The 14205-nt window shown below is 41.5% G+C and overlaps 1 protein-coding gene across 2 annotated transcripts in view; it reads left to right on the forward strand.

The window, feature by feature from the left end:
• The window catches only part of secisbp2l (SECIS binding protein 2-like), a 32719-nt gene that overhangs the window by 9247 nt on the left and 9267 nt on the right, over positions 1 to 14205 (forward strand). Inside the window, exons 2-12 of one of the 2 annotated variants that reach the window (XM_084409397.1) lie at positions 2008 to 2174; positions 3320 to 3626; positions 5346 to 5478; positions 5889 to 6115; positions 6850 to 6874; positions 7800 to 7906; positions 10730 to 10831; positions 11386 to 11475; positions 12353 to 12520; positions 13392 to 13533; positions 14063 to 14205. The exon at positions 14063 to 14205 is cut by the window's right edge and continues 24 nt beyond it. In XM_084409397.1, the coding sequence (XP_084265523.1) occupies positions 2008 to 2174; positions 3320 to 3626; positions 5346 to 5478; positions 5889 to 6115; positions 6850 to 6874; positions 7800 to 7906; positions 10730 to 10831; positions 11386 to 11475; positions 12353 to 12520; positions 13392 to 13533; positions 14063 to 14205 (1611 nt within the window). The remainder of the gene's footprint in view (positions 1 to 2007; positions 2175 to 3319; positions 3627 to 5345; positions 5479 to 5888; positions 6116 to 6849; positions 6875 to 7799; positions 7907 to 10729; positions 10832 to 11385; positions 11476 to 12352; positions 12521 to 13391; positions 13534 to 14062) is intronic. The other variant, XM_084409398.1, reaches the window with a different exon arrangement.

Here is a 14205-nt window from a genome sequence, read left to right on the forward strand (position 1 = left end):
GGATGTTGCCATTATTATTATTATTATTATTATTATTTGTATATCTTTTCCCTTCCATCATTATTATTAGTTTTATTCGGTTTGTATATATTGAATTGCATCTTGGATCAGGGCCGTTCTGACGGGCAAGAGTGAAGATTTGCTTGTTCTTTTGAGAAAGTGACATTATCAATGTTTTTATTACATATAATCGCTAGATTTGTTAATATATAATCAGCCTCATCGATTTCATTAGAAGTTTTAAGCTGTCAGGCTCTCTTACGCTCTTTTCCAGTGAATGCAACATTATGCAGCTATTGTGAAAATGAATGCGCATATTTAAAATTAATGTGCATATTTTTCTATTTTGCAAACAGTTTGACTTAATGTCACAGTTTAAACTAAAGACTTAGAGACTGCCCAGATGGAGCACAATAATATTTTTAATAAATTATGTATTTTTGAAATAAAAGCAAGACGTGTGTATATATATTCAGGGATGCATGATATATCAGCCACCATATCAGGGATCGGCCGATATATGTTCATTTTTAATGTTTTCGTTAAAAAAATGTATTATAGATTTATCAGCCAATTTATCGGTTATCGGCTTTGAAATATATTGAATTATCGGTTATCGGTGTCGGCCAAAATGTTCATATGTGCATCCCTATATATATTCCCGCAGAACAGTCTACCTCTGGCCTGGCAATAACTGTTGCACTTGCTTTTGTTGAGTTTAGCCTGTCTGCTTTCAGACTGCGCCGTTTTAATGTTAGAAGTGTTTATAACCTTGTTGGTGCTCAATGTTGATCATACAGCCATACATTAATAAAAGAAATCATGACCCAGAACCAACCAAATAGTGAGAAACGTACACCATTACACCTCTAGTATCACCCGACCGGATTCACGGTGGTTTTCTACCTCACTTTCCCGTGATTGTGCCGAGACTGTGCCGGGACTGTGCCGAGACTGTGCCGAGATTGTGTGATGATGATGTTGTGATGAGGAAGTGTTCGTACAGCGCGTGCCGTGCCGTGTCTCAGCTGTTTAATCATTGACTCTTCCTGCTTGGTGACACGATTATAGGAATGAGTTTGAGCTTCTCTGCAGGAAGTGCAGTGTTTTCACCTGAGAACGTGTGGAATGTGATGACATCACGGTCACATGACCTCGCTGTTCTCGCTCCAGATTCCTTGAGCTGCCGTTCTGGAATAACTCGGACAGAGGTGTCACTTCTGTCATAACTCACCTGTATGATGTTTTTAATCGTTTGATCTCTCGACTGCGTGCTTCAGACATGTTGAACCGTAAGACGTGTGTGTGTGTGTGTGTGTGTGTGTGTGTGTGTGTGTGTGTGTGTGTGTGTGTGTGTGTGTGCTGACATCTGGCTCATCTGATGTACTAGCACACTATTTCTGCAGTAAAAAGATATTGTATTAGTAGTATGGTAGTATGCTGTGCTCCCACACACACACACACACACACACACACTTCTGTAGGAGGAAACCATGCTCAGCGTGTCATATCAGACTGATTTATTATCCATAATGCAGTAGGGCATTCAAAACGAAATAACATGATCCGTACGACACAAGCCTGTTACAAAACATGACGCTTTTAGAAATCTCAGGCATGATTTCTGGAGTAGTTTAGATTTTTCTGTGTTTACATAATGCACAATGCTTTTACACACACACACACACACACACACACACACACACACACACACACACACACACACACACACACACACACACACACACACACACTCACTCACTCACTCACTCACTCACTCACTCACTCACACACACGTGCACTCACACACTCACTCACTCACTCACTCACTCACTCACTCACTCACTCACACACACGTGCACACACACACTCACACACTCACTCACACAATTTAATAATATGTACATAACTAACATTTCAGAAACAAATGGTAGTGAATGCAGTTTTTCAGCCCTGTAATGCAGCGTTATGTGTCTAAATACACGAGTGTGTGTGTGTGTGTTTCAGGATGTGAAGCTCTCTGCTGAAGTGGAACCGTTTATCCCTCAGAAGAAAGGTGTTGAAGCTTCATTATTACCCATGAGTCTGTGCAGTGAGGGTGGAGCTGAGCCCACACAAATCCCCTCCTACCTGATCACCTGCTACCCCTTCGTACAGGAGAACCAGAGCAACAGGTACACACACACACACACACACACACACACTCTTGTACATCTATCTTTATGAGGACATTCATTGACACAATGCAATCTCTAGCCGCTTACCCTAACCTTACCCATCACAACTGGACCGACCCTTAACCTCATTATAACCTTATCCCTAAAACCAAGTGTTGACCCTCAAACAGGCCTTTAAAGGCTCTCAGAGAGTGAGGACCGGCCAACATGTCCTCACTTTACTCTCTCTGTCCTCACTCCACTGGGCTAACACTCAAACTGGTCCTCACAAAGATAGTAGTACAAGCACACACACACACACACACACACACACACACACACACACACACACACACACACACACACCTACTACCCTTTCGTACAGGAGAACCAGAGCAACAGGTACACACACACACACACACACACACACACATACATACACACTGACTCACTCACATAGACAGACGCACACGCACACTTACACACACACACACACACACACACACACACACACACACACACACACACACACACACATTTTAATTTTAGTTTAATGGATTTTGAGGAGAACATTTTCTTCAGAAATTTGTTAAATGTGACATCCTTCACGAATGTCCTTAGTTGACATAAATGGTCATAAATAAGTAATTTATAAGTTTTGTAACTTAATAACTTAATATAAAAACATTAGAAGTCTATGAAATGACCTCGTGCACGGCTGGATAGATGGTGCGTGCGTGTGTGTGCGTGTGTGTGCGTGTGTGTGTGATCGCCTCTGTTCCCCATGGATCCTCCTGCTTTTCCTTCCTGTTCACTTTGAATTGGAGGAAGTGCACACTTTGTGCTACTGTGTGTGTGTGTGTGTGTCTGCTGAAGTGTCCTTTGTGTCACCAGAAAACCCGTTTTTAAGGATGTTTGGATGTCTTTGGCGACACCCCTGTTTTCGACCATCAGTGCTGCGTTATATTCATGTCACACAACGTCACACACCCAAAAAATGCGATGCCTCTCAATGAGAGATGTTGAAACATAATGTTGTGTAATAGTGTTTTTGTTTTGTGATTAGTGTCTTGCTTTTTGCATATGCTTTATAATGGAAAGCACATTGCTCAACTATCTGTTTGAATTGTGCTTTATAAGTAACCAGCTTGCCTTGCCTTCAGTCGACAGCTGCCCATGTATAGTGGAGGAGATCAGCGCTGGCAGCAGCTCAACCCGAGCCCCGGCGGGCCGTACCTGGCGTACCCCATCCTGTCGTCCCCTCAGCCGCCCGTCACCAGCGATTACGCCACGTACTACCACGCCATCATGCCCACGCCCTGCCCGCCTGTCATGGGCTTCTACCAGCCCTTCCCGGGGCCGTTTGCGGGGCCCGTGCCGGCCGGCGTGTTGAACCCCGTGTCCGACTGCAGCGAGAGACCAACGCCACAGAGAGAGAGAGGCGTCCCACGAACACCTGTACTGCACAAGGTACACACACACACACCAGTAGGTGGCAGCGAGTCACTGTTAATGAGTGAGTCTATCCCTGCATCCCACTGTCCACACTATCCATCCTAAATAGTGTGTGAGATTAGATTAAGTGTGTCCCAAAGCATAGAGAGTATGCCAGAAGTCCCCGGATGCTCTACTATTGGTCTAAGTGTGGATCCGTGCTCACTCTAACGGCTAATATTACCCACAACCCACTGCGCTTTGAAGGAGGAACTACAAACAAGTAAAAAGTGTTAAAAAACTACAAAACATGGCGGATGTGCGTGACCTATGGTGATAAAGGTTTGAGTGACTAATCAGAGTTTAACCTGATAAAGAATATTGATTGAATGTTATCCGTATCATTATATTTCCTCTGCAGTAACAATGTGGACTTTTATAAAGATCCGTTTGGCCATTAACTTTTAAATGCATCATTCTGCATTAATACGAGGAGAGTCTCCGCATGAAAGACACGCGACTGCAGATCAACACTTCTGCGTTTCTCTCCGAGACAGGCGGGAATTAAATTAAATGGAATGTGGAGAATTTTAACTGTGACAAGATGATTGACAGGTCAGTTTACTGTGTCAGGATGATTGACAGGTCAGTTTACTGTGTCAGGATGATTGACAGGTCAGTTTACTGTGTCAGGATGATTGACAGGTCAGTTTACTGTGTCAGGATGATTGACAGGTCAGTTTACTGTGTCAAGTTGATTGACAGGTCAGTTTACTGTGTCAGGATGATTGACAGGTCAGTTTACTGTGTCAAGTTGATTGACAGGTCAGTTTACTGTGTCAGGATGATTGACAGGTCAGTTTACTGTGTCAGGATGAGACACAGAGCAACCGTTAAAGACGCAATTGTATGAGGAGACAGTGTGTCCCAAAGCTTGTCTACTCTTCTGCTACACACTCTTCTGCTACACACTCTTCTGCTACACACTCAAAAGTATCTACTTTTTCTTTACAAAAAGAGTCCACACTTTTAGGGTGTAGTACTAATAGGCGAACTGAGCCATTTGACTAAGTGAGTCATTGAACCATTCATTCAAACGATTCGTTCATTCAGTGAGGAAACACCGCCGTGTGTCGCTCAGACGCGAAAACAGACAATATTGTGTCTAAAAGTCACTTAAGATTAACTTCTTGTTTACTGAACTCTTGTATAAAGTCAACTAATGTAGTCGTGCTAATATCTGGAGAAAAACGGCACTCTTCATGTGATATTGATTAACTATATTAAATGATACAGACATAATTTAAAGACATACAGAGATATTTTTTGCCCCTTATCTTGAATTTTAAGGACATTTATAAATGCATTTTAATAGAGTAAATCACGCATGCCTTCTCTAGTCTCTAGATGTGTGTTTGTAAAGTGAAGGACTGACTCGATAATATCAGACAGCGCATCATTAAAACAACAATCACGATATTATCGTAGACGATATATCGCACGACCGATTGGGATTTTTTGATGGCTGATGCAGAATTCAGCAGGGCGATCCAGTGCCATTGGTCGACCAGTATATGTGACCCTGGACCACAAAACCAGTCACATGATGTCGCACGGGTATATTTGTGGCAATAGCCAACAATACATTGTATGGGTCAAAATTATAAATTTTCTTTTATGCCAAAAAATGATTAGGATATTAAGAATATTCAGTGATTTAAATTAACCCTGATGTGTCGTTTACATCACTCACAGCAGCCGATGGCTCAGCCAATAAGAGCCAAGCGTCCCGTGATGCGGAGCGTGGCGGTGCAGAAGGAGGTGTGTGCGACCGGGCCTGATGGGAGGTCCAAGACGGTGCTGTTGGTGGACGCAGCGCAGCAGACAGGTACTGACCACTGACCTTTGACCTTTGACCGACTGTGCGATATTGACAAAAAATATTGAATAATAAAATATTAAAAATACAGAAGTTGCATCGTTTAGATGCATTTACACAGTCTGTTTAATGCAGCTCATTAATGCATTTAACCTGCAGTTACAAACGCATAAATAATGTTTTGATGTTTTAAACAGAAAACGTTGAATATTGATATTTTGAAATTATTTAAAAAATAAAAAGATACTTTAAATGTGAAATTGAAACCGCCTGTAGGTGGCAGCGAGTCACTGTTAATGAGTGAGTCATTGAGTTCCAACCGATTCATTCAAACGGCTGATTCATTTATTGACTGTGTTAATGAGTGAGTCACTGAATGATTCATTCAAACGTGTGTGTGTGTGTGTGTGTGTGTTCAGATTTCCCCGGCGAGGCGTCCGGCAGCGGGGCGGTCAGGTGTGTGTCGGATCAGGCGAGTCCTCAGCTGTGGAATAATAAAGCTCGGCGCAGGCGCACGTCGCAGCAGGAGTCGTCCAGTGAGCAGGGAGCCAGTGAGGCCGACATCGACAGTGACAGCGGATACTGCAGTCCTAAACACAACCAGGGAGCCAACAACACCTCCACCAATCAACACACACCCGCGGCGGTACGCTACATCCTTCCCTCGGCTCATTTTGACCAGAAACTTCATTTAAAATTTTTAAAATTGAGTGTTCGAGTGTTGAGTGCATCATCAGAGGGGTCCAAGACCTCAGGACTTCTGTCGCACTTAAACCACAAATACACAAAAAAATATTGAATGGATTCGAGGAGTTTTGTGGTTGAAATTTAAAAAAGTAACAAATCCTTCCCTCTCGGGTCAATCTGACCCCCTTAGGAATGAATGAATACGAGGAATGCTTCAGGTCACATAGAAAAACATAAATATGCTAAAAATTCTAATTAAAAATGCTAAAACTTTACCAAAAAAAATTTTCTATAAGCTATAAGCCCATCTAGAGTCATGGAATATCATCTTATATTATTATTTCTCCACAAGAGGTCGACAAAGACACTGATATTTAGAGCTGAATTAAAAGGGTTAAGAGTTATTTTGAATTTAAGTTTTGAGGAATGTGCTTAAATATTATTTATTGATTAAATCTAGTAATTTTAAAGGTGAATAAATAAATAAAATCTCCCAAAAAATTTGCAGTAAAAGATACTATCAAAATGAAATAAAATAATCTTTCTGGTCATTTTGACTTCAGGTCATTTTGACCCGCGGGGGAAATATTTGTTTTAAAATGCGAGTGAATGATGAAGGTTTATTTATATGAGGATTATTACATTTGCTGTTCTCTCATCTGTGTGTGTGTGTGTGTGTGTGTGTGTTTGCAGGCTGTGGACGCTGGCGTCATGACAGGTAAGATCTCTCTTTCACCTGAGCGACTGTCACATGATCTGAGTTCTTCTGTTAGTTCACACAGAGATCGATAACTGTGACCATAAAGTTTATCATCGCAATAATCAAGAAAAGTGCACAGCTATAACGATAACGGCACAGAGAAACAATATCGTTGGAATCACTTTCAGAATGTTTTTTTCCAGCTGATGAATGATAAAAACATTGACAGCCAATCAGAATCTTTCCTGCTTCGAGGAGCTCGAGCATTTCAAGCGATAAACGACACAACTGCAGCGCGCTGTGGCGATATATTGTGCGCTAGTGTGGACGCTAATATAGTTAACACTATTGTTATAGTTATGTTGCACTTATCATTATAATTATTCTTATAGCTATTATTCAAATTTTTGTTATAGTTATTGTTTATCTTTATAGTTATAGTTGGTTATCATTATAATTTTCCTAGTTATTGTCGTACATGTCAAAATAATTGTCATAGTTATTGTTATAAGTATTGTTATAGTTATCATCATCATAGTTTTCACTATAGTTATCGTCATATTTGTTAATTTTAGTTCTAGTTATCGTTCTAGGTGTCTTCGTAGTTACTCTCATACTTATCATTATAGTTATGGTCATCATAATTATAGTTATCATCATAGTTTTCGTTATCATCATAGTTGTCCTCACAGTTAGTGTCAATTACAGTTATCGTTATAATTATATATATTTTTACATGTGTGTTGTTCACATATATCTTTATTTTTTGTTTTGCTATCTGTGTACTGTTAGCTTCTTCTGTCACCAAAACAAATTCTTTGTGTGTGCAAACATACTTGGCAATAAAGCTCTTTCTGATTCTGATTTCATTGTAGTTATTGTTATAGTTATCGTTCTTGGTGTGAATGGGCCTTTAAACGTGTGTGTGTGTGTGTGTTCACAGCGGTCAGCTGGGGGAATGTCTCGTCGCAGGCCGTCCAGAAGCCATGGGCCGACAGGAACACCCCGTTCTTCAGAGGCAGCAGAACACCTGAGAGGAGCTACACACAGGTAGAGCTCGACCGCTCACATGATCTCCTTCAGTTATACAGCGCTTTAACAATATAGATGTTTCACAGCAGCTTTACAGTGATAACAGGAGATTACAGTAACAGAGATTGTTGAGGCTTTACAGCAGCTCTAGAATAAAGTTATTGTCCAGATAAAGTTAGTTTTGATTGATTCACTTCCGTTGTGAAGATCATTAGTTATTATCTTAGGGGCCAGGCACGTTTCACACATAGACATCAAAGGGGGCGTGAGCACCTGCCCTTTTTATTCCTGGAGAGAAAGTGCCCTTTTTTCTGGGGTGCTTTTTTTTTATTTTTGAAAAATAATATATTCCTGTTTGCGCACAGCTTCCCTGTCAAACAAATATATTTATTGAAGAATAGTATATCTAAATATCAGGTCAGGAGTTCTGAAGCGCTCCCTCTCCCTCTCTCTCTCTCAGCACACATCATACACACACACACACACACACACACACACACACACACACACACACCTGCTGGCAGCAGCAGCCACTCCCAGCAGTGTTTTTCTTGGCTTGTGCTGAGGTGAGTGGCGCTTGCAATGAACAAAAGATTAAACGAAATTCGAGGCAATGGTCGAGGCTCGAATTTACTGCTGATTAGCCAAAGACAAATATAGTTAACCTGTGTTTTGCTAGCATGCATGCCTCATGAGCTACTAGACTAGCTAATGTGTAAGGGATAATCGCAATACATTATCCCGCTTATTACATGGCTTCCTACCAAATAAATTATTAATTTGACACAAAATATTGATTTAAAAGGGAGTTTATTGATTCAAATCCGATTGTATTGCTTCCGCTAAAGAAAATAGTATGCTCCGTCTCTACGGTTAGAATCCTGTGAGTCCATAGCAACGCTCTGTTTTTCATGGCAACGGTCTGTTATACTCCGCACAGCGGTCTGTTATCAAGAAAATAACACACCGCATTCTACATTGGAATTCAACCAAGCCATGTAATAAAATAAGTTAGTAATAAAATAAGCATATATCACCTCCAGGTGATATACTAAGCCACAGAATATTTTTAAGAGTGTAGTAGGTTTAAAACAAACTCCATCTAAATGTGGATTTTGAAGGTTTTATTTGATGATACAGTCCTCCCTCAAATGTGAAACTAAGTCCATGTCAGTCACCATCAGTTATTGTGTATGTGTGTGTGTGTGTTTACATGCATAGCAATAATAATATTAATGTATTTGATTAAAACATTAAGGCAATTCAGTATTCTGATGCTTGGTTGTGTGAAGCTAAAACCTAGTGAATACTAAGGAGACCATGGTTTCTGTGTGAACTGATTATTTTGTAGACATCTTTTGAAAATGAAACAATTGCGTGAGTTTGAGGAAGATAAAATTAATTAACTTTTTAAATTCATTTTTTAAAAAGGAAGTCAGAGTTGCGTTAATATTAGGGCTGTCAATCGATTAAATTTTTTAATCAATTAATCGCATGATTGTCATGAGTTAACTCGTGATTAATCGCACATTTTTTTATTTGTTCTAAATGTACCTTAAATGAATACTTTTCAAGTTTGTAATACTCTAATCAACGTGGGCATGGATAAATATGGATGCTTTATGCAAATGTATGTTTATTATTGAAACCATAGTCAACATAGAGCATGAAGACGAGACATGTTTCAAAGGTCATAGATGTTTTTCAAAGAACTTGTTCATGTCTATTAGACGCGTACAAAAAACAAAGAAATACCAGGTTCCCATTACTTCTCTTTCTTTGCACTGAGCAATTAACACAAACATGTTTAGATTTTTGCATGACGGGGCAGCTCTTCTGAAAATGCTAAATGTACATTTATTATTTATTATTAGGCTACATTATAGTTTGTCTCTCTCTGTGCCCATTTTGATGAAGCTAAATTCTCAATAAAACGGTTTTCATTGGTATATTTTACTGTTTCTGTTGTCAAACAACGGAATGAATATGAAATGGTGACTGAAACGCGACCCATTAAGACATAACCAGCTCTCCCTTCCAAGATGTTAATCTGCACAATAATCCTGATAATCGAGCCGTCGTCTGATGAAATCAAATACACATAAGATAAACACAATATCTGTTTTGCGATTTCGGCTATACTTGCATGTAAAATTAGAGAAGCAACATCATATCTGTGTTTAACTGAATTAAAGCGCTGCTCCTCTCTCCAGCGCGAGACGCAGAGAGAGAGCGAGAGAGAGAGAGGCGCGGGCGCGTGCTGGGAGAGCAGTACCGGCGGTACCGGTAGATTCTCAGAAACTAAATAAGGTTTGGGCGCTTTGTTGAAGGGAAAAAACGCTAAATGGGTCTGCAATGTCGCTAAGTTGGCAACACTGTGTATCTCCATTTCTCCAACTAGGTTTTGGGCCACGGGTCAAACAGAAAATACACGCTGCGTTAATCGAGCGTTAAAAAAAATAGTGCCGTTTATATGATTTTGCGTTAACGCGTTATTAACACGCTAACTTTGACAGCCCTAGTTAATATATATACTTTTTTGTTTAAAAAAAAAAAAAATGTAATTATGAGAGGTGCCCTTTATTTCACTTGAGCCCCTGCCCCTCAAAATGTCTGTGCACGTCCCTGTTAGGGGCCGCTAACACACACCGTATTAACTGAAAACTTTTAATGTGTTCTGGACGTTCATTCACACACAACAGTGTTTGGAGCTCGAGAACGCAAACTCTCAAACAGGTTCCAAGGTGCAAGTTTTGAAAAAAAATATATAATAAAAAAAAGCGTTTCTCCCAAACCTGTAAGTTATTCTGCATCATGTGACCCGCATCATGTGACCCGCAGGACTTCCAGATGAGCTTCGGGTGTCGTGCAGCAGGACCGAGGAGATCCACCCCTCCCGAGACACCCAACACACACCTCACACCTGAGCCACTGTACTTTCAGGTACACACACACACACACACTGCTCACACACACTCACACTCTCACACACACTCACACACTCATGCTCACTCACTCACTCACTCACTCACTCACTCACACACACACACACACACACACACACACACACACACACACACACACACACACACACACACACACACACACACACACACATATACTCTCACACACTCACACTCTCTCACACACACACACACACACACACACACACACACATGTCTGGTTCACTATCTTTGTGGGGACTCTCCATAGACTTAATGGTTTTTATACAGTACAAACTGTATATTCTATCTCCTTACACTAACCCTACCCCTAAACCTACCCATCACAGGAAACATTCTGCATTTTTACATTTCCAAATAAACTCATTCTGTATGATTTATAAGCTTGTTTACCCATGGGGACCTCGATTTAGGTCCCCACTGTGACACAAGTCCCCATGAGTCTGTGTGCAATCAGGTTGAAGTCCCCACCGGGATAGAAAAACAGGTACACTATTTATTGTGTTGATTGTCTCTGTTTTTCCTGTTTTTCAGGATGAGGATGAGTTTCCTGATCTGGCCACAGGCGGCGCTGCTCAGCGGAATAAACCGGATCCGGTTCAACCCAAACTTCCCAAGAACCTGGTGAGTGTTTCACCTGGGGGTAAAATCAAGTTTGAAATATCTTTGCAGTGATGTACTGTTGGCGAACATCCCGACCCCGCCCACATTAGATGAATATGCAGATATCTGCTGTGCTATTCCCTCTCAATAACAAAATAAACACAACTAAATGCCAGCGGTGAGAAAACCGTTCAGAAAGCATCTGATCATAGTGATGTTGATGTTTACACTCCAGTCACATCACGTTTATTTATACAGCGCTTTATACAGTAGATTGCTTTAAAGCAGCAGATTTACAGTATTAAACATAAAAACAGTGTCAGCTTCAGTTTCTACTATAAAGCGTCTCTCAGTGTGTTCATGTTTGTCTGACGTCGACTGACTGAACTGAAGAAATGAATCGGAGAAGAGTTACACCTCAAAGGAGGTGGAGCCTAAGAGCCACGCCCACTTATTACATCTTCATCATCACATGGACCAATGCTAGCTTGAAGGCGTATGCCAGACGGAGGAAACTTTCTGAAAATTAGCTTAGACAAGCTGTTTCAAACTCCAGGCGCAAACCTTTGGGTTACACTTTATTTATTTTAAGGTGTCATTGTTACAGTGTAATTATATATTTAAGTACTGAATAATAATAATGTACTTACTATAGGGTTGGTGTAGTATTAGGGTTTGGTTGAGGGTTATTTGCATGTAATTATGCATAATTTACTGTTATTACTATGGTAAGTACATGTGACATATGTAACAAGGACACTGTAAAATAAAGTGTTACCAACTTTTGTTTTGACTAAATTTAGTTTGAAATGATGCCACACCATGAAGTATATCAGGACTTTAAACCTCTCTGTCTGTGTGTGTGTGTGTGTGTGTGTGTGTGTGTGTGTGTGTGCAGCTGGATAACCTTCCGGAGAATTCCCCCATTAGCATTGTGCAGACGCCCATCCCGATCACCAGCTCCGTTCCCAAGAGAGCCAAGAGTCAGAGGAAGAAAGCGCTAGCGGCCGCTCTCGCCACAGCGCAGGAATACTCAGAGATTAGCATGGAGCAGAAGAAACTACAGGTACACACACACTCCATCTGTACAGGGAGAAACTACAGGTACACACACACTCCATCTGAACAGGGAGAAACTACAGGTACACACACACTCACACTCCATCTGAACAGGGAGAAACTACAGGTACACACACACTCACACTCCATTGGTACAGGGAGAAACTACAGGTACACACTCACACTCCATCTGTACAGGGAGAAACTACAGGTACACACACACTCCATCTGTACAGGGAGAAACTACAGGTACACACACACTCCATCTGTACAGGGAGAAACTTCAGGTACACACACACTCCATCTGTACAGGGAGAAACTACAGGTACACACACAGACCATCTGTACTGGGAGAAACTACAGGTACACACACACTCCATCTGTACAGGGAGAAACTTCAGGTACACTCACACTCCATCTGTACAGGGAGAAACTACAGGTACACACACAGACCATCTGTACTGGGAGAAACTACAGGTACACACACACACACACACACACTCACTCCCATCTCTACAAGGATCAACTACAGGTACAGGTACACACACACACTCACACTCCATCTGACAGGGAGAAACTACAGGTACACACACACTCCATCTGTACAGGGAGAAACTACAGGTACACACACACTCCAGGGAGAAACCACAGGTACACACACACTCCATCTGTACAGGGAGAAACTACAGGTACACACACACTCCATCTGTACAGGGAGAAACTACAGGTACACACACACTCCATCTGTACAGGGAGAAACTACAGGTACACACACACTCCATCTGTACAGGAGTGTCCTGAGCATCAGATCATGTGTAAGAACTCTGTGTGTGTGTGTGTGTGTGTGTGTGTGTGTGTGTGTGTGTGTGTGTGTTTAGGAGGCTCTGTCTAAAGCAGCCGGTAAGAAGAGCAGGACGCCGGTTCAGTTGGATCTGGGCGACATGTTAGCGGCGCTAGAGAAACAACAACAGGCTATGAGAGCGCGACAACTCAACAACACCAAACCACTCTCATACACAGGTACAACACTCTAAAACCAAATCTATACACATTATTCTCCAAAACGAAAGTAAAATATTTCCTATAAATGAGCCAGACTTCAGAGTCATTAGAAAAACTGCGGGATTAGCTGAGGTGACGTGACGCTAACAGACAACAGACAAACGACTAGTAGTGACATCAGCGGCAATCCACCTGTCACTCAAGAGGCCACGCCCTTAATTATGCAGAACTTTAGGGCTTAATATAATTTAAACGGATGAGTTATAAAAAAATTCACCCCCTCACAGTCGTCATGAAGGGCAACATCAGCTTTATAGACCAAAACCACTTTTAGCATCAGGCTGTAAACATGTTTTTTTCTGCTGTAAAGTTGGGCATTTTAACACAGGGGTTTATGGGATTGAGTCTCTTCTGCAGCCTCTAGTGGCCAGTGGATGAACTGCAGTTTAACTCACTCAGTGTTGGACTCGAGAGAGACCGGAAGGTTGCCGCTTGATATTATCCAGTGATTCTGAGCTAACACTGGTGTGTGTTGTGTTGTTGTCAGTTGGGACAGTGGGCGCTCTGCACAGTAAAGATGGCGGCAGTCGAGTGACGGGACTCAAGAACACACACACTCCTCCTCACAACATCCTGGACTCCAGCGCGCCACGCATCAAGAGAGGCAAAGAGAGAGAGATTCCCAAAGTC

The sequence above is a fragment of the Rutilus rutilus genome (assembly GCF_951802725.1).
Source record: "Rutilus rutilus genome assembly, chromosome: 5".
NCBI classification, from domain to species: domain Eukaryota; kingdom Metazoa; phylum Chordata; class Actinopteri; order Cypriniformes; family Leuciscidae; genus Rutilus; species Rutilus rutilus.